Source organism: Passer montanus, unplaced genomic scaffold (genome assembly GCF_014805655.1).
Source record: "Passer montanus isolate IOZ18808 unplaced genomic scaffold, ASM1480565v1 scaffold116, whole genome shotgun sequence".
In the NCBI taxonomy this organism is placed as follows: Eukaryota; Metazoa; Chordata; class Aves; order Passeriformes; family Passeridae; genus Passer; species Passer montanus.
The window spans coordinates 1,548,895-1,572,137 of NW_024358278.1; the positions used below are offsets into that span (position 1 = coordinate 1,548,895).

A 23,243-nucleotide genomic window follows, 5' to 3' on the forward strand; every position below is an offset into this window, starting at 1 on the left:
CACCATTCATGCCCCCAGCGCTGCTGAGGCCATTGATTGTCAGATCAAGTTTTCATATCATTTGAAATCAAAATATTGACTTCAACTTAATGGAAGTTTGTATTCTGTTAGGACAGATCTGTGATTTAAAAAAAAAAAGGGAAATTATAAATTTCTATATGAGACTTTTACTTAGAAAAGGTCCCTGAATGGCTGATCCATCAAGAAAAGAAATCTTAAATATGCATTTGAACTCACACCAACACCACCAGCAATACAATTAATTCCCAGAGGACTACAGACCTACATGATGAGAGGTTCAAATTTGCTATGAATAACTTCATCACATCAATAACTCTTGAAGACCACACACCTAAATGATAGATACTCATGAACTGAGGAGAAAACAGTTCCTTACACTCTCTGAGAGGTCATTCATGGATGGTGGGAGAGTAACCTCAGCAACTCAACAGGGAAAGTTCTCTTCATTTGTGGAAATTAATTTGGTAATATGAAATCAATGCCAGAGCAATATGGACCATAAAACAGGATAGTACAGATTAATGGATCTAATAAAATTGAGAGAAAAAATTAAGTCACTCAGAGAAAAATGTTTCAGGGAGCACTGAAATCAGCCAACAAAATATTTAAAAGCAAATCTTTACATTCAGCAGACACACCATACATTTACCCATAAGCATTTTGGTTACCATAACAACTTGATCCATGCACTCAATTATGTCATTTTTATCTCAGCATTTTGGAATTTGAGTGGTTTGTTTAATAACTGCAGTTGCTTTGGGAGCACAGTGAAGACTTTAAAATTCATTACAGAGTGAAGTTGAAGACTATGCTTTTTCATTTCTACTTTTGGAAAACAAAATTTCTGTCCTTATTCCCTGAGGGGTAAATGTCATATTTAGCAAATAAGCTGCCATAAAATGTTCTTATTAAAAAATATAGATTGACAGAAAGCAGTACCATGTAGCTGACACGGGGAGTGATAACACCTACCATGGCCATCATCAAAGAATTCTGTGATAGTTGCTGAAGTGCACTTGGACCAGGGTTTTGAAGCATCAATGCTGGTCAGAATGGAGGACATCAGGCGCTTGTCTTCCATGGAGCCAAAGTTCTCCTCACAGAACTTGGAGTCATCATGGGAAAGCCCGAGCAAGTGCCCTGTGGAAATGAAACAAATTAATTAAATTATATGACTATCCAGTTTACCAGCTGGAGCTCACAATCATGTGAGGGAAAGGAACTGTACTCATTTATATTTATCAGCAATTGACTTCTTACTGTTTTTCCAATTCACCTTCAGCAAGAAAAACTTTGTGAAAATGTTCTGCAACTGTCTAGAAAGGTGCTACATCTTTTTAAACAGCTAAAAATAAAAGTATTTAAGATGCAACTAAACAAAGGGTAGAAGAATGAATGGGAATAAAGCTGCAGAGAGCTGAAGCCTGAACTTAATGCTCCAAATGTTCAACTTCAGCCAAAAGTTGATTAATAAGATATGCAGGGCTAAATCAAGAGTGCTTTAACAATAAGGACAAAGCCACTGCAGAAAAGAAAGCCTGATGCCCTGAAAGGGACACATTCTGCAAGATTTGGCCTTTTCTTTTTTCAGGTAAGTAAAGCCATTTTTGTTTGGCAATACTTCCTATATAAGGACAGATAAAGCTGTTTTTATGCTGCACTGAGACACTGAATATCAAGAGGTACATGTCAAGTTTCAATCTGATACAGCACTACATACAAAGACTTGCTCTGAAGAGATGACAACAGCTTTGTTTCATTCCAGACAAATGCTGGTGTTGAGCAAAACAATTCCCTGCTAAGATTATTATTTCAAACTGACAGATTCCTCTGACAGAGTAACCAAATAGTCAGTGCACCACTTCTAACCTACAGAGCAAATTCTCTAAAAGTGGGCTGAGCATTTAATACATTGTATATATATAAGACTGCTCACAGTTGTAGAAATTACCTCACTGCAGAATGTTTGTGAAATAAGGCAATGAGGGTCTTTCAGTGGAAAAGGAGTTTAATTTTTAAGTCCTTGCCTTGGAACTAAACAGCCCTAGGTGAATAAAAAAAAGCTGGAGCATTGATCCAAAGAGTTTGGCTGAGTAACATCCCATGGCACTCAGCACTGGTTCAGTGTGGGATAGGAATGATAGTTGAGTGCACACCAGCAACTCCAGGATGTAATTTTTCAGAGTGCTCAGCATTTTATAGCACCATTCAGAACTCTCCAGAGCTCTGTGACATGGAGCTTTCAGTCCTGCAGGGCAGAATTGCAGTTTGTCACAGCCTCTGGTACCACTCTATCAATCAGGCCTTTTTCTGACCTAGAGATGGAGCAACTGAGAGGTGTTTTAAAAACTTTTATTCCATTTTCAGTCTCATGAGAAGGATGAGACAATACAGATGTTATAATGCACACCATTACAGCCAGAAGTTAATTATTTCCTAATTCCAAAACACTGTCAGTGTTTCTTGGCCTATAAGCTTTTGTCACACCATGCTGTAAATGCCTTAAAACCAATCATCTAAAATTGCTACAGTGCATCTTTCATAGTTCTATTTCTCTAAAGTATCTAGTCTCATTTGTAAGGCCACCCTTTGAAACTTGTTTGTAGTTTCATTTCCATCTTCTATCAGAAGATAATTTCCATCATCTGTCAGACTTTAAAAATTCTCTACAAGCTCATTTCCCACACCACTCTGCAGCACTTCACGCATGTAAGATGCGGTCTGCTCTCCAGACAAATCCCTTTATTGCAGAACTGTACTTCACTCTTCAGACCTATTCATTTTCTGCTAAGGACATCCCATGGAAGTACAGAATTCAACAATACAGTGCACATATTCACAGCCTGTTAATGCTCCTGCAGCTTGGGCTGCTCTTGAGTTTCTCTTTTTTTTCTCCTTCATAGAGACAAATAAAAAATATCCTTTGAATATGAGGAAGCTTGCAGGTAAATGTCATGCTCTTCACTTTGAGCAGAGACATTGAGGATAACACTGTTCCAATTTAGCCTCCCTCCTCAGAAAAAGGCTGGACAGCCTCTATGGAGAATTTCAGAGTAAATAAATAAAATGAAATGCTTCTCAGGCCACTGTTCAGCACAGAACATTTCATCCCAAATACTTTGGCAAAAGCAGAGGAATCTGAAACAGGGTCATCTCCTGGAAAGTGTCAGGCTAATGGATTCACCTTTAATGAGAGAGCAGCATAACTTCCCTACTTTACTGTGATAAATGGGGTGAGCTGAGGACACACCTCATTAGCAGCATCTACTTTGTCATATTAAATCAGGCCATTGTTCCAGCGCATGACAAAAACCAAGTCACTTACTTGGCAGACTTCAGCATCTTGGAGGAGAAGCTTCCCAAAGTATTTGTGAATCTCCCTTGTTATGTTTAAAATTTTCAAAAATAATTGAAAAAAGCCATCATGACAAGGAAAGAAGCAGTAAGTAGTGAATAATTTCCAAAATACATAATTCTGATTGTCAGTGTCTGGGCTTCTAAATTAGCCCCCAGTGATGTTAGTGAGGATAATAGCATTAAATATATGGATTTTAGCTCTCCATACTGATTTGCCAGTTAATTTTGTATGCACACGTCCTGGGGTGACAAACACTTACATTCACTTACAAACACTGTGAGTGCAACTCTCAAAGGATTTAATGGAGCTAAAATTCCTAATTCTTACCACAACCTAAATTTCTCCCTGTTCTAACTTTGCCTTTTAAGGCACTCTGACCAGACTTAGAAGTGATTAAAGCATATGACAAACCCCCTATGATGCTGCAATCTGCTTTTGCATCTCATTAAAAAGAATCAAAATTCAAAATATCACAGGGCTGGGTAATCTCTAAATACTGCCTGGCTAAGTTTTCCTCTTTTTAGCACAGAAATGAGAACAGCAAAGTCTTTTAACACCTGTACCCTTCATTCTTTTGCATCCAAAAATTAAGGGAGGGACACTTCCCTTCCTACTTCAAGAAGTCCCTCCCCACCACCACATGCATAAAACCCTGCTGATGTTATTACATGACATGAGGGTGGTTTTTTCTGGCATTTTCTGGTGGGGTTCTTCCCTTCCAAATTAGAAATGCTGATCATTCAAGAGACCCTACATGGAAGCAGAGCTCTGGAGAAAGCTCTGGACAGAAGTGAAGACTCGAGGAATACAAATCTTACACAGAAGGCTTTTGAAAACAAAGCCAATTTTAGCCCCACCCCATTTTGTACAAGTACAAACGTCAAACTGGGCTATTGAAGAAAAATAAAAGGCTCCCAGCAGCTGTGTAAAATGATGACTGATTGAGAATGGGTTTGTAGATTATCTGCTGTTTTCTACTTAATGAAGCATCTTACTGGTGCTGACAGTTCCCACTGAGTGAAAATGACAGAATACAATTTTACCAGCAGGATGGTGCTTGGTTAAGTTATGCTGTAGGAATGCACAAAATGGTGAAGGAAACAGATGGAGGGGAGGCAGGGTTTGCCCTCTTGTAGCCAAGGAGGAGGTGGCCTGCATCTCCAACTCCAAAAAGCCCCAAATGGAGTGACATCCTCCCCTCACAGCTTTGCCTGCTGAAGGCCAACACCTGCTACAGCCCAACCTGCAACGGGTTCAAAAATGATCCCTACACCTTGCAGGAACGGGGGGTATACCCCTAATTGGGGGTGGAATACTTCAGAGAAATTATGACAAGTCAATTAAAACCTTCATCCTCTCCAAGGATCAGGACACAAGAGCCCTGCAGGGAAAGCAGGAGTGCACCAGAGCTGTGCTGGATGTGTGGTGGAGCAGCTCTCTTATTCCCAGGAACACTGGGAAGGAAACCAGAATCACAGAATATCCTGAGCTGGAAGGAACACACAAGGACCACCCAAGTCCAGCTCCTGGCCCTGCCCAGGACAGCCCCAAGAATCCCACCCTGTACCTGAGAGCACTGTCCAAACACTTCTTGGAGTCTGGATATTTCTGGTTTTTCTTAATATACAGTTCTAGACTATCTGCAGACGTTCTCTGAGTGAAGAGCATACAAAATTACTGTCATACATTTCTCACTGGCATTTCAAGTATTAGAAACAAGAAAGCAGAAAATACCCACAACATGCAGCAGGCCAACTCCAGGCTTTGCTAAAGCACAAACCAAGGTGGGTCTCCTGGAAAAAAGCCACCTGTTTATGGACAAGAACTTGGGACAGCATGTCAAAGAGCTGCTCTTGCACTCCCTCTGACCACAGGAGACATGCAAGGTGACACAGCAGGCTGAAAATGCTGCAGGCATTGTAATTTGTTTTCTCAGAGGAGCTCAGCTCGGATGGAGCACGTGTTTGCCAGTGAGGTCATGCCTTTCACCTCATTTCCAGCTGGGACAACTGGGGAGCAAAAGAAGGTCAAGAGATTTGTCCCAGGCTCCCCCATGAGTCAGTGGCTCTTGTGGGATCAGGGTTCAGGAAGCTCCCGGCTCAACATTCCTTGGGCTAATAATCACCAGCCCAGACCTCGTGCATTAGCCTCCTGCTCTCCCCTTGGCTAAACAAAGATTGCATGTGGGAACTCTGTCAAAATAAAACCACTTCTTCTGGCATGGGCTGTTTTTCTAACTCCTGTGAGTTTCTGACTCCTTCTTAAGAACTTCATGCTGCTATCACTCAGGAATCCTCTTGAAGTCATGATGGAGCTAAGCAATAACAATTAACAGAGCTGGTGGTTTTTTTAATAAACAGAAGTGATTTGAATTACACAAGCTTACAAAAAAATTGCTTAGAATATAAAACTAGCCATTCCTCTTTTTTTTTATTCTTGACCTTTACTTCCAGTTTTCTTTTCTTTGACTGCTATCAGCCACTTATGAAAGAAAAAGGATAAAAAAAAAATCACTCTCTCTTTTAAATCTCCAGCCCAGAGGCAGTTTTTAATATTTCTGGCTTAAAGAGTTCTTCAGACTCAATGAAACAATAGTCTGGAGTGCAGCTTCTTCTCAGGAGCAGACATTAAATAAAAAAGCCCCAATCAGACATTTACCCACCAGTGCTGCAGACTTTACACAAAACAAACCTGTGCTGAGCTGGCTTGATGTAACAGACTTGTGGGAGATCACAGACACATCAGCCCTGTCAGACAGGCAGTTCCCAGGCAAGGTTCTGCCCGGGCAATCAGAGACCACTGTGTCCACACAGAATTAAATAATCATTAAAAAGATGTGGCCTTGGAGGTCCACACTGCACTAATTAATGGGGCATGTAGAAGAGAAATATTCATTTGAATGAAGAAGCAGGAGATGGTGACACCTATTTCACACCTGTTCAACTCAGAGGAGTTTGGAAAGGACATAATTCACAGCAGCTCATGGTAAATGAATGAACTCTGTGGGAGTGCACAGTGCAAGAATGTAAAAACTGCATTGTCTGCTGCACCAGAAGTCTCCCCCCACAAAAATTACATTATTGGATTGGTATTATCTCCCTGCCAAGGAGGAAAGCAATCCCTACTTTAGCCTGCACTCTGCAAGGCTGGAGGCCCAGGCTGAACACTGAACTTCTTTTAGAATCATAAAATCAGAGATCACTTAGGTTGGCTGGAAGAAACCATTGAGCACAACCATAAACCTAACGCTGTCAAATCCACCACTAAACCATGTCCATAACATATTTTTTGATAATGACTGCTGTGAAATATTAGGCAAAACACAGAGTTTTACAGGTCTGTTGCAGGTGGAGCAATGATATATTTTATATAACATTACAAGGTAATAAAAATATTGCTGGGCAAGCCAAGAATTTTTATTCAAAATTTAAACCAGCAACCTTTTAGACAGCTGATGTTTGCTTTTTGAGACATCAGTTTAATTTTCTGCCCCACCTTCAGCTCTTGTGAAGGCTTAGCTTTGTCTGCCCACCTTTCCTCTTAATCAAAAGGGGTATGTTCATGAAGGCTTAATTTGAGAGCTTTTGCAAGCAGAAATTAAGTCAGAACTTTGAAAAAAAAGGGTTCAAAGAGGAGGAATCAAGCAATTTTCCTGATGTATGTCAGCAGAGAAGACTTGGATGAGTGTACGCTCTGTTTTTTTTGTTGTTTTAAGAAAGCAAATCTGCCTAATTACGATTACCTGGATATTTGCCTAAACTTCATCTGTCATGAAGGTAACCTAATATGAGAGTCACAACCTCCACTGTTTTTCTCATGTGGCTGTGAGACTGTGCCCTTGGCAATGTATCCCCCTTGAAATGAAAGGCTCCAGGAGATTTGTAGCTGTCAGGTCTGAAGCTTGTCTTTATCTGCTTTATCTTGACAGCCTGGAAATCAAAGGGCTGCATGTTCAGCAGAACATGGCAAAGGAAAGATTGCTGTCTTTAGTTACTTTTGAGTGTACACAAAATGAGCACATGTGGCAAAACAAGGAGTGGGAGGATTTTTTGACTCTTCTACGGACATCAAAAGACCCCTTTAAGTATCACACACGTTGTTCTCAGTTTAATTTCTTACTGAAGGAGTCAGAAGCAGAGTTTGCTGTAAGTTAGACATGGTATTCCTTCCTCAGTGGCCTGCAGCTCAAACAACTCAACCCACAGCTCCAACCCACTCAGAGTTCATGGTATCCTGATGTATTTCAGTGAACCACATGAGTAGAGATGCCAGGAGCAATACCTCACTTCTAAAATGCCTTTTTTACAGAAAATGATGCTCTCTAATACATTTTGCTAACAGTGCTCATGATACTTTTGTCCTCAGTGGTGACAGAGGCCACAGGAAGACGCCATGCTGGAAAAGATTTGGTATCAAACTTGTTACTTAAAATATGAAGAAAATTCTTGGCTGTGAGGGCAGTGAGGCCCAAGCACAGAAAAGCTGTGGCTGCCCCGTCCCTGCAAGTGTCCAAGGCCAGCCTGAAGCAACCTGGAAGAGTGGAAGGTGTCCCTGCCCACGGCAGGGGGTGGAACTGGATCATTTTTAAGGCCCCTTCCAACCCAAATTTTGATGGGATTTTTGAGCTTTAGTTTCTGTGCAGTCCCCTGGTTTCAGGCATTACACAGCCCAGCTGTGGAGGATGTTGTGATAACTCCTCATAACCACAGAAGATGATGCTGAGCAGAGACCCTGAAGAGGCATCCTGTGCATCCCTCTGCCCTGGGGCAGGATCAGCATCCCCTGAGCCACAGCTGCTCCAGCCAGCTGGCTCCTGTGAGCCTCCAGAACCAGAGCCTCCCCAAGCACTTCTCTCCTGCCCTCAGCTGTCCTGCTCAGATGATTTTGGCTAATGCTTAAAGCAAATCTGCCCTGCTGAAATTTCAGGCCATTACTCCTTGTGCTGTCCCAGGTGGACATGGGGAATGATTTATTATGCAAATTTTTGCAGCGATTTTCAAAATGTATTTGAAGGCTGCTTTTATCCCACCCTTTGGCCTTGCCTCCCCAAAAGTCACATGTGAAAGATAAAAGGCAACTAATGAACAAAGGTTTAATTAGTTCCACGTAGCAATGTTAAAGCTATAACCTAAAAATAAAATACTTGGAAAGAACATCAGTAAACCATATTACTCAGGAGGACAGAAGGAGTAACTGCATGCCAGAGTGTTTGTGTAACAGAGGAGTAGGAACATTGCAAAAGGTCAAATGAACATTATCACTGAGAAAAAAAGGCTGTATTGCCTCTTTTTAAAAAAGTAAGTTTCTTAAGATTGATGGAAAGAACAAAGATAAATATAATTTAAAATGTTAGAGCCATGTAACTCCCACTGAGCTGAACTGGAGCTTTGCCTGCTTGAAGGCTGCAGGAAGGCTGCTTTTGTACTTAAGGACCAGATCAAAACTCAGCAGACTCTAGATCAAAACTCAGGTTTAATTCTTGGCTTTCCCTGGGATTCCCTTTGTGATCTGGGGGAATTTCCTATTGATAAAACAAGCAGCAGCTCCTCTTAGATCCCTTTGAACTCTTCTCATTTTGCTTTTGTAGATGGCAAACTGTTTAGGGTGGTGGTATGGTTGTGCCAAAGCACAGTGGGACTCCAGCACAAACTTCTGACCATGACTGTACCTCAAAACACAGCACCAGGCTGCAAAACATGGAAATATCCCATCACAAAATATGTCAAATGTAATTCCAGCTGATTTACTGTGCCTGGTGCTGGATCCTGTTGATCTCCACTTGTTTATAATTCAGCACTGTCAAAGTAACAAATCTCTGATCCAAAGGTCCAGAGTATTAGAGTGCAAATCTCATTGGTTTTGCTTCCTGATGGTTATTTTAATAAGGGACACATGGAGAAGCTTGTGCTGCCCTATGAAAAACATTAAATAAATGTTGAGATTATGAGCAATCTCAGGTTCTTTACCTGCTCTCCTCCACATGTCCCCAAAAGGCAGGGAAGTGCATGAAGCAAGGAAACATTCAATTTATTTTTTTTTTTAATAGACAATAGGCTGCTGATAACAAAGAATTCCTATATACTGTTCCTAAACTCAGACAGCTCTGCAAAGTTGTGGAGGTGTAGTTCAAGGAGCTGCTAGAGGTAAAAAAAAAAAAGCACCCATATGCCACAACATAGTGATGATTTCAGGCAAGGATCCAGGGGTTATTTTTGGGAAAATGAAGCTACTGCTGTCCCAACTGACAGCAGCATGCCCCCTGCTAGAAAATAACCAGATATGGATTTACTGATGGTGGCTGGATGTCTTGGCAGGCTGTGATTTCAAAATAACATTTATGGCATTAGCACCGCTCCCTTGTATTCTGAAGAGAAACTGGATTACCAATTCAAAGTTACAAGGTTTCTTTCCAGTTTTTTGTTGCATTGTCCTCTTTTTTTTCCCATTTGACATTGCAGACAAGCTACATACAAGTAGGACAAGATTTAGGTCCTACCTTATCAAACTTTATATAAAGATTTCCACCTTTTATTGCCAGCTAATCATTTACACCAAGAATTTGCATCTATTCCGTCCTGTGCTCTCCTTTACAGGCCTGTGGAGGTTTTGCCTGTTGCTGCTCATTCATTCTCTCCCCCTCAAAAACCACTGGCCAAAATCCATCTATTTTATCTGGAAGAAATAAAGCAAACATCTCCCATGTGATGTGGCAGAAACCCTGGCAACAGAAGCAGCAGGTTTGCTCTGCAGCAAAGCTGCTTTTTGGCTTCCTGTGCACCAATCCAACCTGAGCCCCCGGGCTGTGCATCCTCCTGCTGGGTTGAGCTGCAGTTCAATTTACTTTGGTTGCCTTCCAGAGGAAGAATCTGAGTCTGGAAAATGCTCTTGGATCCTTCAGGGGGGAAGCAAGAGCATTCAGAGCCCCTGGAAGTCACAGTGAGGACACTCTGAGGATCAAGTCCATGCTAAAGATGCTGCATCTGCTCCCCATGCACAAAAACCACTCAGTGACTCTGCTTCAGCCAGTGGCTCACCTTGACCTTCCAAGTGAAAGAAAATAACATTTCAGGCTCAGAGCATCCCCTCAGACTGAGGAACTGAGCCACTGTAAAATTAAAGCTACACCCTGCCCACAGGACAGGGGGAACTTGGAGATTTCTGGATTGCAGGAAGAAATCTGGTCTCCAAATAAAATACAGCAAAGTTTTCCCCAAAGTGCTTAACTAAAGGGTATCCATGCCACACTTTTATTTTTCATCCTTTTTTGACCTTTGATTTAATTTAAGTACTCAAGCAATTTTAGCTGTGTTTTCTTCTCAGCTTCTCCCACTTCAGGCCACACACACAAAGATCATTCTGTGACTTGACACCCCTCCTTTCTAAAAACTTCTGGTGAGGAGGGAAAAAAAAAAGAGGATGTTATTTCAAACAGCCTCAAACTAGAGGTTTTATGTCTATTAGGGTTCTTATTTATTCATTTCAATTCATGCCTTTTTTACGTTGAAAATTATAGTTTTTAGAGATTCCTGTAAATGCTTAGGTATGAAAATGGCCTTTCTCCAAAATGTGCTTCTAGATCACTAAAAATAATTCACTTTTGCTTATATTTTCTCTGTATGGAATTCAAGGTAACAATGTGAACGTTTGCTGCTCATCCCTATCTTTACTGATCTGTGTTCTTTTATTTTTAATCTGCCTAAAAATGTATTTATTGCTGATAAAATGGCAGGAAAGGCAATGCTCTCCTCTTCACACACCACAACCACCAACAAGAGGGCTCCTCACCCAACCCTACCCATGACCCTCAGCAGAGACATCACTTCTGGGTGCAAGGGACACAAGCAGTGTTCCCCAGCACGCTGGCTGTGAATGACAGGCTAAGTTTGCCATTTAACCCATCCCAGATTTGTGATGGCTCACTCACAGCATCCACATCCCATGAGATCTGTCTTTCTACACTGCTGTAGCTCTCTCTAAATGCACTGAATTAGTGAATACAGAGGACCTTTTCTTTTGTTGTGGTATTATTGCTTACTAAAATAAAATTTCTGCTTTGGGGACTCACCCTGCCACAGTATTTTATGTTTTCATGCAATGCCTGATGCCCCCTCCAGCCACCACTGATGCAATTCCTTTGCAGAACCATAAGAGGAGCAGGGTTAGGACCACTTGTCACTGAAGAGTCAGGTCATTTTCCATCCTTGGTGACCTCTGTTTCCTCAGCCACATGTGCAAGGCACTCAGATCTCAGGCTCTACCTGCAAGCTCCTTGAAAATGGAACCACTGCAATGATACTCCCAAAGCAAACTTTACTTTGGTTTGGCACAAGGTACAAGGCAATTCAGCAGCTGGCTCTCTCTGAAAGTTCTCCTTTCCTTATTATTTCCTTCCAAGAATTAAAAAAAAAAAAAGAACATTCTCCACTTTCAAATTGCTGCTCACTCCCCAAGGTGAACAGCCCTTATAGCAAATGTATTTCCAGTGAACACAGTTCACAAAACATCAGCAAATGAAACATTATTAAGATGGCAGCATCTCTCTTGAAGGGTTGTATCATGGCAGAAGTAATATCCCAGAACATAAACTTTCTTCTGTCATTAATTCTATCTTAAACATTTTTGAAAGGTACATGCAAAGCTCCTAATTTAACTGCTGTCCACAGAGGTGGAAACTGAAACAAAGCTAAACAGGTTTTGTGACCAAACCTTTATCACCTAAATAACATTTCACCTTATTACAGGATTTAAATTAACTTCTGTACACTTACAAAGACATTGGAATTATGTTGGGTTTTTGCCACAAAAGCTTTTCTCTGCAGGGAGTAGGAGAAAAGCTTCCTAACAACAGCGCATGCAACAAGTTGAAAAATATGACTTATTTTCCAATAGATAAGTGCATGCAAATGACAACAGATGGGCCAAAAGCTTTCTCAGGAGGGCCATGCATTGACATCTCTGGGCAGTAGCAGCAGCCTTTGAATTTTCACTTCAACTGCTGCTTAGAAAGGCCACTGTCAGGGAGGAAACACCTACTGTGCGCCTTCCCCTGCCTTCTGATCCCTTATTAGTTAACCCTGAAGTGCATATGTACACAGCCCTAATCCCCAGGCGGGGCTCTGGGCCGGGGGAAATCTGGAATTAATTGCGGGGTATTTTGGTTCCTAATGCAGCTGTTGGGAGTGTTTGGCTTGGCAGGGGAACAGAAAAGGCACTGCATACCAATTTCGTGAGCCACCGTAAAGGCTGCGTGGAGGCCGTCGTCTTCAATCACGGCGCAGCTGCGCTCGGGGGAGCAGATGGTCCCAACGTCTGCCATTCCCAGGGTATCACAGGAATGATGCCCACATAAATCCTGCCCAGGAAAGGGAAAAATAAAAAAAAGAGAAAAAAAAAAACGGTTACAATGAATTTTTACACCCAGCGGTAACAACCGGTTAAAGGCGCCTTTGCCAATGGCAGGTCCCGGATGAAAATATCAGTGTAAAGTTCCAGGTAAAGATGTTAAAAGCACAGCAAGGCAATCCCTGGTAAGGTCAGTGGGAGTATTTCCATGGACTTTAACGAGTTTTGGATACGTTCTGCAGCTAATTGTTGTTAGTTAAATTTGTATTTCTGCTATGCTCACAATTCTGCAGCTAATTGTTGTTAGCTGTTGCAGCTAATTGTTGTTAGTTAAATTTGTATTTCTGCTATGCTCATAGGCACTGAAAATATGCTATGGAAGCATTTCCTCATTGACAATAAAACCAGAAAATTCTCTTTATTTACAGAAGGTAACCAAGGCCCAGAGAAAGCTTCAGCTTCCTGATCAGTCCTCGAACCAGAGATCAGCTTTCTTTTCTGAAACCAATCCTATACTCCCACTTAACTGAAATGAGATTGCTGCACGTGAAACCTCATTACACATCTGCCAAGCAGTACAATTACTAATGTCTTACCCAATAATATACCAAGTATTTAGCAATTCTCAGAGATTGCTGAGAGTCAGTGATATAAGAGAGTGCAAAATCCCAACAACTTAACCACTTCTCCCACATGCAGATATGGGGTGTCTCCAAAAACCATGCAGGTAGCATCAAGTTTTGTCTTTCAACTTTGGTCAGACATTGTGTTTTTATCACCAGCAGCAATTTCTCCATGGTGCTGTTGAAGCAGAGGGAAGAATAATAGTGTGCATGTGCATATATACACATTTTTTGGGAGAAGGAGAAGTAGGGGCCATGCTATTTGGAACTCTTCAACATTTCGTTGTGGTTGAATGAAATTGACACTTTCAAGGCATGACAAATGTTATTATCAAAATGATCAAAGAGCACTATTTCCCCTTCATTTTCAAGATTCTCTTCTTCCCTTCAGATCTGTTTCTACAAGGACTTCCTTTTATGAAGCCTTTCATAATTAATCCACCTGAATAACAGACACCTTATAGGAGGCTTCAGAGCAGCAGTGTTCACTGATTATGACAGGTTAGGCAAACCTGGAAAAGCACAGGATTCAAACCCCACTGAAGTCAAAGAAAACCACACCTAGTGCACAGATACTGTGACAGAGCATCTCTCTACAAACACAAACAAAAAAAAAAGAAAAAAGAGAAAAAAGGTGGGTTTTTTTCCCAACAAAGAAAATTTTCAAGCTAAAAAGACAAAGCAGTATTACATAAATGGAGGAGAAATTTCAGGCTCAGTTTTGGCTTCCAGGAAACGATCAGGGGGACAAGAAGACACCATCTTAAGCTCGATGTTTAGGTTGGACATTTAGGAAGAATTTCTTCACAGAGAGGGTGATTAGATATTGGAAGGGGCTGTCCAGAGAGGTGCTGGAGTCCCCATCCCTGGAGGTGTTTAAGAAAACACTGGCTGTGGCACTCAGTGCCATGGTCTAGCACAAGGTGGATGGACTCAGTGATCTCAGAGGTCATTTCTAACATGACTGACCCTATCATTCTGTGATGGAGCAATATGACCTGAATCCACACAAGCAGCTGAACTGCAATTCTTACACAAGTACCAAAAACCACATAAATCAGACAGAAAGCAGCTTACTGGAGGAGGGCTAGACAGGTTGGGAGTGCCAAAATAGTATAAACTGCATTAACTCAGGCTTTGTCCCTGCATGCAGATTCTATGTCACTCAGTCTTTTCTGGTATTAGGGTGGCATCATTACATAGGTACTGACATCAGTGCTGCTACCAGCGTGGCACAATGGTATCAGCACCCAGATGCCTCATGCCAGTCAGGATTTACTCCCATTTGCACACAAGCAGCAGCTACACTGGGAATCTACACCAGCAGCCAAAGCCAGACTTCATAGTGATTCACCAGGTTTGATGACACAAATGTAACTAAAAAAAATTACAATTTTTCTAAGCAGGCAATCTTGTAAACTTCCACAGAGCTAATTCTGATGGGATGTGTGGAGCATGGAATATTAGGGCAGAGATAATGTCAGCATAATCTCACCTCAGCATTTCAAAATCTGTGCTCAGGATTGCATTACAACGTCCTCCCTGGTCCTAGAAAATCCCACTGCAGGAAAGACATGATTCTGCAAACTGCTGATATGCCAGGCCACCTAGCTCCTCCAATTCCCCACGGACAGCTGGCAAATAGGTGTCCTCAGATGACGTGGGACCAGCCATCCCCAGAAAGGAGAAGAGAGCCCACCCTGGGGTCAGAAAGTGGTGGGCAGTGCTCCAGCAAAGCCCTGGTCCCTCAGCAGCCCCATGGCCAGTCTGGGAGTCCTGCAGCCGCTGCCAAATCCCAGCTGGGAAGCAACAGAGGGGCTTGTAAAGGATTCTGGAAACAAGGACAGGAAACATTTTCTGGCACCAGCTCCTTTGTCAGAAGTTGTTATGGGGATGTCTGTGGGCTGCCCATCTGCTGCTAGAGCAGGGCATTGCCATGGCTGTGCTTTGGGCAGAGCATGGATTGAGCATCCTGGTTTTCCCTGCCAATTCCAGCCCTTGGTGGCTGCCTGAGGATGCTCATAGGCAGCTAAGGCTGGCATTATCAATAATAATTGAGGCAAATTACTGAGGGCTCCTCTATGTTGTGATTGCCTCATTCACTTATTTACTTCTCCTGCCTCTGCATAATTTGAACTGGAATATATTTCTGTTCCTAGTATATACTAAAAACAGAACTGCAGCTTATCAAGTAGCATCTCTGAGACAAATATTCTGAAAAGTTTGCTTTTGGGTCAGTTCACCAATACCAGCTTCCAAACAGCTTGACTGCAAGTGATGTTACTGAAAATCATGCCTGCTTAGCCAAACACTGGCTATGGATTATTCATTACCAGAATCAATAGCTACATTTGTTTTTTGCTTTCCTGGGCAGTCCTGGAAAGCAGTCTACTACTTTCATGAAGTAAACTTTCTGGGAATACAGTAGAAGGTTTTATTTCCCTGGAAAATATTTTAACTTTTTGTTAAAAACAGGCTTCGATGTAATGATGCAATCTTAAAAAATCTGTGTGGGTAGCCTCAACTTTTCATACTCCAGCTAAAGCACGAGGAAGGAGGGGACTCGTGATACACAAAATCAGTTTCCAATGATTATTTCACTCTAGGTTTTTTTGCCTCTACTAGAAAGCTAATCAGCTACTCAGATCTGGATGCTCATTTGCCTTGAAACAGTGGCAGAAGAGTTAAAGAATGTTTTTTTATATTTCTAAAGAAGGAAAACAGCCTGGCTGTTGATCTGCTTTACAGTAGTTTCAAAACAGAAGAATGACGAGGAAATGCATTTGCTATGCAGGAGGCAAGAGATGTTCAGCTCTGGCAAAGGAATGGCTTAGTAAAACTAAGCTGTACATCACAAGTCTAGTAGTTAATTAGACAGCTCATTAGAGGCCAAGTTTTCTTGGCATCCTAAATCCATCAGGAGCAGCTGGCTGGCTGCCATGTATACATGGCCTTGTTGTGAAGGGAGGTAGCTGTCACCGTGTCCTGCCTGGAGCAGGGAGCTCTTTTCACCTGAAATGTGTTCCACAGTAGGTTTCAAATCAACAATAAACTGTTTAGTGAAACTTGCTGTTAGGTCAGAGGCCACTGACCAGATCCAAAACACGATGTGAGGACCAATGTGGACACTTTGGTGGGATTTAAGGGCAGCAGAACATGTCCTCAGGTCTTTTGAGTTATCTACCCCTCACAGGGCTTGCAGTTTGGGATCCTGCGGGTCCCAAGGTGCCACAGTTCCACAGTCTGGAACAGCAGGGCACTTTGCCTACTGGGGTTCAGATGTTTCATTCAGATGTTTCTCCACCTTTGGCCTTGAGGGAAGCCGAGCCCACAAAGCTTCTTGGATCAGAATGAGAGGAATCCACAGGATGAAGCTTTGTAGCAGGTCAAGCTGCACATCACCTTCTTGTAAAGCACAGCTAAAATCTGTACAGCTCTGTTCACTTGTTCTTCTGGTCCCTTTGCAGCAGCTCATCAGCTGAAGCTTTTTCCCAGTGAGAACATGATCCAGCTACAAATTCCTTCCAGGGATGAGGCCAACTGGAAGCATCTTTTTTAAGAGAGCACTTCATGGTCTATACCAGGCTCCTGCCAAGCACACAGGGAGCTGTGGATCCTCCTGGAGCAGCCCCTGAGCCCGAGGTTCCCCTAGCCAAGGCTGCAGCTGAAGTGCAGTGAGTGAAGGGACCCAATTTTTGGTCCCTATTGCTCATCCTTCTTCTTTCCCACTGAACAGCCTGTGGTAAATCACAGAAACAGCTCCTCTCCGTGCCTGAGGAACCCAGACCACCTTGCTCCAAGCGCTGCGCTCCACTCAGCGGCTTCAGGTCACGATTCCCCTCGTTCTCACCATATGAATTACTCACTAAACAGTGACAGACCTTTGGTCAGAGGGGTGGAAAGTTTCCTTAACACCTGGAACAGCTTACGACCTCCTGGTTAAGGAGCTCTCCTGGGAGGTGGGCAATACAGACCTAAAATCCCTCCAGCAGAGGAAGGAATTAAGCACGGCTTTCCGACTTCCTGCAGCAGCATTCCCACCGCAGGCTGGGCAGGAGGGTGGGGTCAGGTGGTGCTAGAACACACACATCCACCCTCCCATCAGCTCCTCTGCAAAGTGGGAGAACTTCCACTGATGCCACAGCAACCTGGAATGGCACACGTGGTTTCAAAGGTAATGTTCACGTGGGCAGAAAGGATCCTGGGTGAGGAAAGGCTGGCTGCGTTACTGCTCTGTCCTCCCTGGCCACATTCTGAGAGGGTGGCCAGAGCCTGGTTACCTTCTGAGGAAAACCACAACAGTGATACCTGCCAAAACAAAACCCAAATGCATTTCCCCACTAGTTTAGCTTAAAAATTGAGGTGATTTGCTTTTGGGGTTCATATCATAAATATGAGCCTGCGGCTTCAGCATTAAAAAAAACAAAACAAAACAAAACAAAACAAAAAAAACCAAAAAACAAAACAAAACAAAAAAAAAAAAAAACAAAAAAAAAAAAAAAAAAAAAAAAAAAAAAAAAAAAAAAAAAAAAAAAAAAAAAAAAAAAAAAAAAAAAACCACAGCAGAGTTATGCAAACTACAGGTTATTCTAAAATACTGACAAAATGTACATAAAGCATTTGGAATCTGCATGGGGAGGGAAGTTTCAGTTATGAAACTGGTGACTGATGACCAAGTAAAAATGTGTGATTTAGCCTGCTTAAGCCACAGTTCCTTTGTGGGGAAACTCCATACCATCTCTCCAGACCAGGGTGAATCAAACTTCTCCTCTATCAGTTATGTCCCCACTTTGTTTTCCCTAGGGACATTATTTAAATGTATCTGATGTGCAACAAAGTTGGTGAAAACACTATGAAACTGGTATACACATCACACTACAATTTCTTCAGAGTAAAAGTAATTAACAGTGAAATCTATGCTATTGACCATTGGTACAGTGACTTGTTTTACTTCTGGGGGATAATAATTGTTGGAAGATGATAACAGAGAAAAGAAAAAAAAAAAAAAAGCAAAGGACAGAAGAAAGAAGTAGAGCCAAAGAAAGCATGTGCTCCATGCAGTGAAATTATCATCTACAGAGCTGAGATAATACAAAGCTTGCTGTTAAATTTCAACAGCACTGCCAGATGGACAGTTAAACTAAATCAAACACACCAGCCCCATATAATTACTGAGCAGAAAAAGGCAGGACAGTGGCCTTTGGCTCTAGCATGAACCCTCTGCTCGAGCCAGGCATGATGGTACTATCACAGATGATGCTAACAAGCACTTAGGAAAGGATTTTTTTTCTTGCTCCTAATGTCTGTATCTACTGTGAGAAACATCTATTTTAATCTTCAGATGATTCAGAATGGGGGGGAAAAGAAGAGAGCTGGATTTTGTCCAAATGCATTCAATAGTTCACTTGAAATTTAACTAAGGGCCACTAATGAAATAGTGGATGGATTCTAGAGGATAATTGCAGAGCAGGCTGGACCTCAGAAAAAGAACAGTGTGAGTTCAACTGCATTTGCAAGTCCCATCTAATCTGTTTTGCTATGGTGACAAATAATCTGGCAAGTGTTTTGTTGCACCCATAAAAATCTGAAGATAATCTGCTTCCAGCTCCTGCAAACTGTTGACTATAAAAAGGCTGAAACAGAATAAACTCTAAATTTGCTGTTGACCTCACTGCCACTGACAAAAAGTGATGAAACACTAGATTCTAAATTTGCTGCTGACTGCACTGCTGTGGACAACAAGTGATGTAATCTCCAGGGAAAGAGGGCTTTGCAAGCTCTTCCTCCTCCCCACCACACAGCCACTTCTCTGCTTGGTGGAGGAGACTCACCTGGCCACCAGAATTGCATCCTTGCACCACCATATTCCATGGAGGATGCTCTAGGATTCATGTGGCCCAAAGATTTACAGCTGCTGCCAAGGACTCAACCACAAAGTAGCCCAACAGCAGGGGATCCATGTACTCTCTAAGGCTGTTATGGTCAAGCTGCCTTGAGGAAATTTAGAAATATCAGAAAATTATCACGTTTGCTTGCTGTCAAGTCAGACCTCTGTCATGCTTCATCCTGCTTCTCATGGGTCAAAGTGACAGATGGCAGCCACTGGGAAAATACACTTCTCATTATCAGATTTAAAAAATCACCGTGGAACCCAACTAAATTTCTGCAATATTTAGTGACAGATGATTTCTGTGTCCACTTAAGGTTTTTACAATGGCCAGATAAGTAACTCTAGTAATCCTTGCATTTACAGAGTAAACAGAGGACCCACTGCAGCAAATGGACCCTTGCCATCATTGATAAGCAACACAAAGCCTAAAAACAGATTTAAGATGTTGCCTGTATCACCCCAAACTGAATTCATGTTCATATTGACTTACTGTGATCTGCAGGATAATTGCTTTAAAGCCCTTAGCTAATTAAATACAGATTATGACCAGAAGTAAGTGGCTGTTTTAACTCAGAAACAGTAAATTTCCTTCTAAATTCTTTTACATAGGCAGTACTTCATAGTATGAATGATTATGATGACAACCATAATTTGAACTTATGTAATATAATGTAACTACTACTAATTTAATAATGAAGGAGAGCTGCCAATGCACTCTCAGGCTATCAGTGGTTACTAATTTATTTTTAAAGAAGTAAAGACAACCGAAGTGGATGAAGCAACACTGCTGAATTCTGTCGGGATTCTTCCTTTATATAGGAACTCAAATAAAGCCCTCTTTTAGTGTAAAAAAAATACCATCCAATCAAATGTCACTCCGGAACAAAGCTAATTATTATTTAGGGATTTGTATGGCACCAGCCATGCACAATGCAGATTTTATCTACACAGAGCCAATTCCATACAGCTGAGGCCACGCATTCAGCTGACAAACCATCTGCAAATATTATTCTGTTGACAACACGAGGCTCAAGGTGGCCTCAGTTAGTAAACAACGATGGAAAATGTACCTCACACGTCTGCCCAATGCCTGAAACCCCAGGCATTTAGAAAGAGACATCTGGATGTTCAAAAATCAGCATGACGATATTCAGAGCCCATCAAAACACGCAGCCACGGCTCGGCGTCTTGTAGCTTAGCAACCAACTTCATCCATCCAAAACAGAGTTGTAAAAGTGGTGCTCTCCTGCCAACTGCTGCCACTCTCATTGAAAAGCTAAACTGGAAAAAATCTCTCCTTTAGTTCAAAGCGGGGCTGTTTTCCCCAGGAAACATCTCCACTGCTTTTTCATCCTTTAACCCTTTTCGTGTTTACATTCCACAGGGAGCAAATAGATTCGTGTTGACATTTCAAGGGTAAGCATATAAAAATCGTGTGGGCTCACACACACTCTCTCTGCAAAGAACATCATGAACACATGTAGCAAGAAACTCCAGTCTGGTTCTTAATTCAGTCAAACACTGCCAAACAATGTCCGTGTGCACACAGCAAAGCATTAAAGCAGATTAAGTTGTCCTGAACTGCATCGAGCAGTTAATCCCAGAGTTAGAGCTGTTAAAATGTAAACCAAGAAAACACAAGCCTGTGCTTTTTTACTCATGAAGGAGCCCTGAGCAGCAATGCAAGCAACATTTGCATCTTAAGAGTGCAAGGAGACCACAAGAACCGTGGTGATTTATTTACTCTATGCACTACTTACACCCCAGAGAGGTAAGTCTGTGCATTTCTCTTGAGCCTTTGAAAGTGGATTACTGATTAGCAGCACCCTCTTATTCTGGCAGGAGGGTGTCCACGCAAAGAATTACAGCTAAGCATCTGTAAAGCAAGTGCACTTTACAGTCACATCCTATCTCAGTCCAAATTAACTTAATAATTGCTGAGGTTCACTGTCGCCACCCTAAGCGTTTCAGAATTGTCATATAGCCCAGGGAAATAAGCGGGAATAGTGGCAGGGAGAAACTCCCTTCAGAGAGAAGGGATGGATTCTGGCCCAGGCTTAATAAGCCATTGGAAAAGATGTTTACAGCAAACCCAAAGACATTCTGACCCAGTCTAGGTAGCCTGCTTTCATTCAGGTTATAGCGATAAAAAATGAAAGCTTGCAAATTGCACTGATGGGCTTCAAACTGCTAAAAAGGGCTCCTCTTGTACAAGTGATGCCTGACACAGAACCGAATGTTTCAACTATTTACAGCTATAAAAGCAAGCCAGGCGCTTTTTTTCGCCCCTTCTGGAGCAACTCCTTCCACAAACCATCCAAAGCATCCTTTTTGGCAGGCTCCTACGATGTAGCAAAGCTGGAGAACTCAAATGAACGGAAAGTCATGCAGTTATTTTTTTCGTACTTGGGGAAAGGGAAAAAAAAGAAAACACCAAACCCAAACCGCTGAAGGGATATTCTTACAGAACTTCATTGCATAAACTCGGCCACATGTCTACCAGAGCAATGTCCCTTAACGACCTCTGGCAACGTAATTAATCAACAACCCAGCGTGGAGCAAGCTGGCACGGCTGTGCATGGGCAACACGAGCAGATCCAACCCACGGCTGATGAGGGCACCCACTGGGGACAGGACAGGGACTGCAGCCCCTTGCCAGCATCCAGGCCAACTCGCTCAGCCTGTGCAGCCCTGTTTACCTGCGGTCTGCACTTACGTCCCACACCTGAACCACAAGGGCTGCCGGAGCTATCCTCGCTGGAAACAGCGGCCCGATGTGCTCCACAAGCGAGACGTCTGTGCCCTTAAGGTGCTCTCCACCACCTTCCCCAGCAGGTTTGTTTGGGGACTAATCTAGGCTAGGAAGCGCTATCAGCCCTTCCCGACTGGACCACCTCTAAAAGTGTTAAACATCTCACAAGGACAGACAGGACAAAGTCTGAAGCAAATAGACGTCAGGCTGAGTCCCACGATCAAAGCTCCCACCTCTCCACCGGGCTGGGGTCCCAACACTGAACCCAAGGCGGGGGTGACAGCACAGGGCAGGGGACATACACAAATCTCAAGCCCTCTGCCATTCCCGGCAGTGGGTGCCGGTCCCTGAGATGCTGCACTGCCCGATGGACGAGCCGGATCCATGAACAGGGAGGCAATCCCCGGGCAAAGCCGAGCAGGGTGGGCAGGGGTCCGGCAGCCCGGCCACCCCAGGCCCGAGGGACACCTCGCTGTCGCCGTCACGGCCATGCCCGCGGCCAGGGCCATGCCTACCTCGCGGGTGAAGAGGATGGCGGCATCGTAGTGCTCCTCGTGGTCATCGTCGAGGCGGTTGTGCTGGTGCTGCCACTTGCAGAAGTTCTTCAGCGTGGTGGCGGCGTTCCTGTTGACCTCCAGCCCCTTCTCCTTGTCGCCCAGCGCCACCACCTTCACCACGGCCAGCCGCACGTGGTTCTCCAGGCTGGCGTGCGCGTAGAGCCGCGAGGCGATGGAGGCCAGCGTGAGCAGGTAGTGCTGCAGCCCCTTCCCGTACTTGCGCACCATGGAGGCGTCGGCCACCAGCAGCAGCTCCACCTGCCGGGCCCGGGACACGGAGCGCCGCCGCCGCCGCCGCCGCCCGTCCCCGCCCGCCGGCCTGGCGGGGTCTCGGGTCTCGCAGCTGGTGCGGGCTGGCACCGTCTCGAAGCTGAAGCTGTCCCTGCGGAAGACGTGAGGGGCGCGGGCCGGGCCATCGCCGTAGATCCGCGCCGCGGCCTCTCCGCGCGGAGCGCGGCGCGCCGGGCGCACGGTGTAGCGGGAGCGGCCCACGGCGAAGAAGCCGTCGAGGCCGCCGCAGAGGTTGAAGACGGCGAGCGAGCGCGGGCTGCCGTCCACCGTGCCGCGGTAGTGGCAGCGCGGCCCGTCGCGCTCCAGGTCGAGCAGGAAGCGCTGTCCCCCGGCGTAGAGCACGTAGCCCGCCCTGCCGCCCCCCGCGTAGGTCGGGTCGAGGCGCCGCACGGCCCCGCGGGGCGGCCCG

The 23,243-nt window shown here is 43.7% G+C and overlaps 1 protein-coding gene across 1 annotated transcript in view; it reads right to left on the bottom strand.

Moving 5' to 3' along the window:
* Positions 1 to 23,242, bottom strand: part of ADAMTS5 (ADAM metallopeptidase with thrombospondin type 1 motif 5) — a gene marked incomplete at its 5' end in the record, with an annotated part of 36,149 nt that extends 12,907 nt beyond the window's left edge. Inside the window, 3 exons of the mRNA XM_039696993.1 lie at positions 994 to 1,161; positions 12,599 to 12,731; positions 22,502 to 23,242. Of these exons, the coding sequence (XP_039552927.1) occupies positions 994 to 1,161; positions 12,599 to 12,731; positions 22,502 to 23,242 (1,042 nt within the window). The remainder of the gene's footprint in view (positions 1 to 993; positions 1,162 to 12,598; positions 12,732 to 22,501) is intronic.
* Position 23,243: the final 1 nt, after the last annotated feature.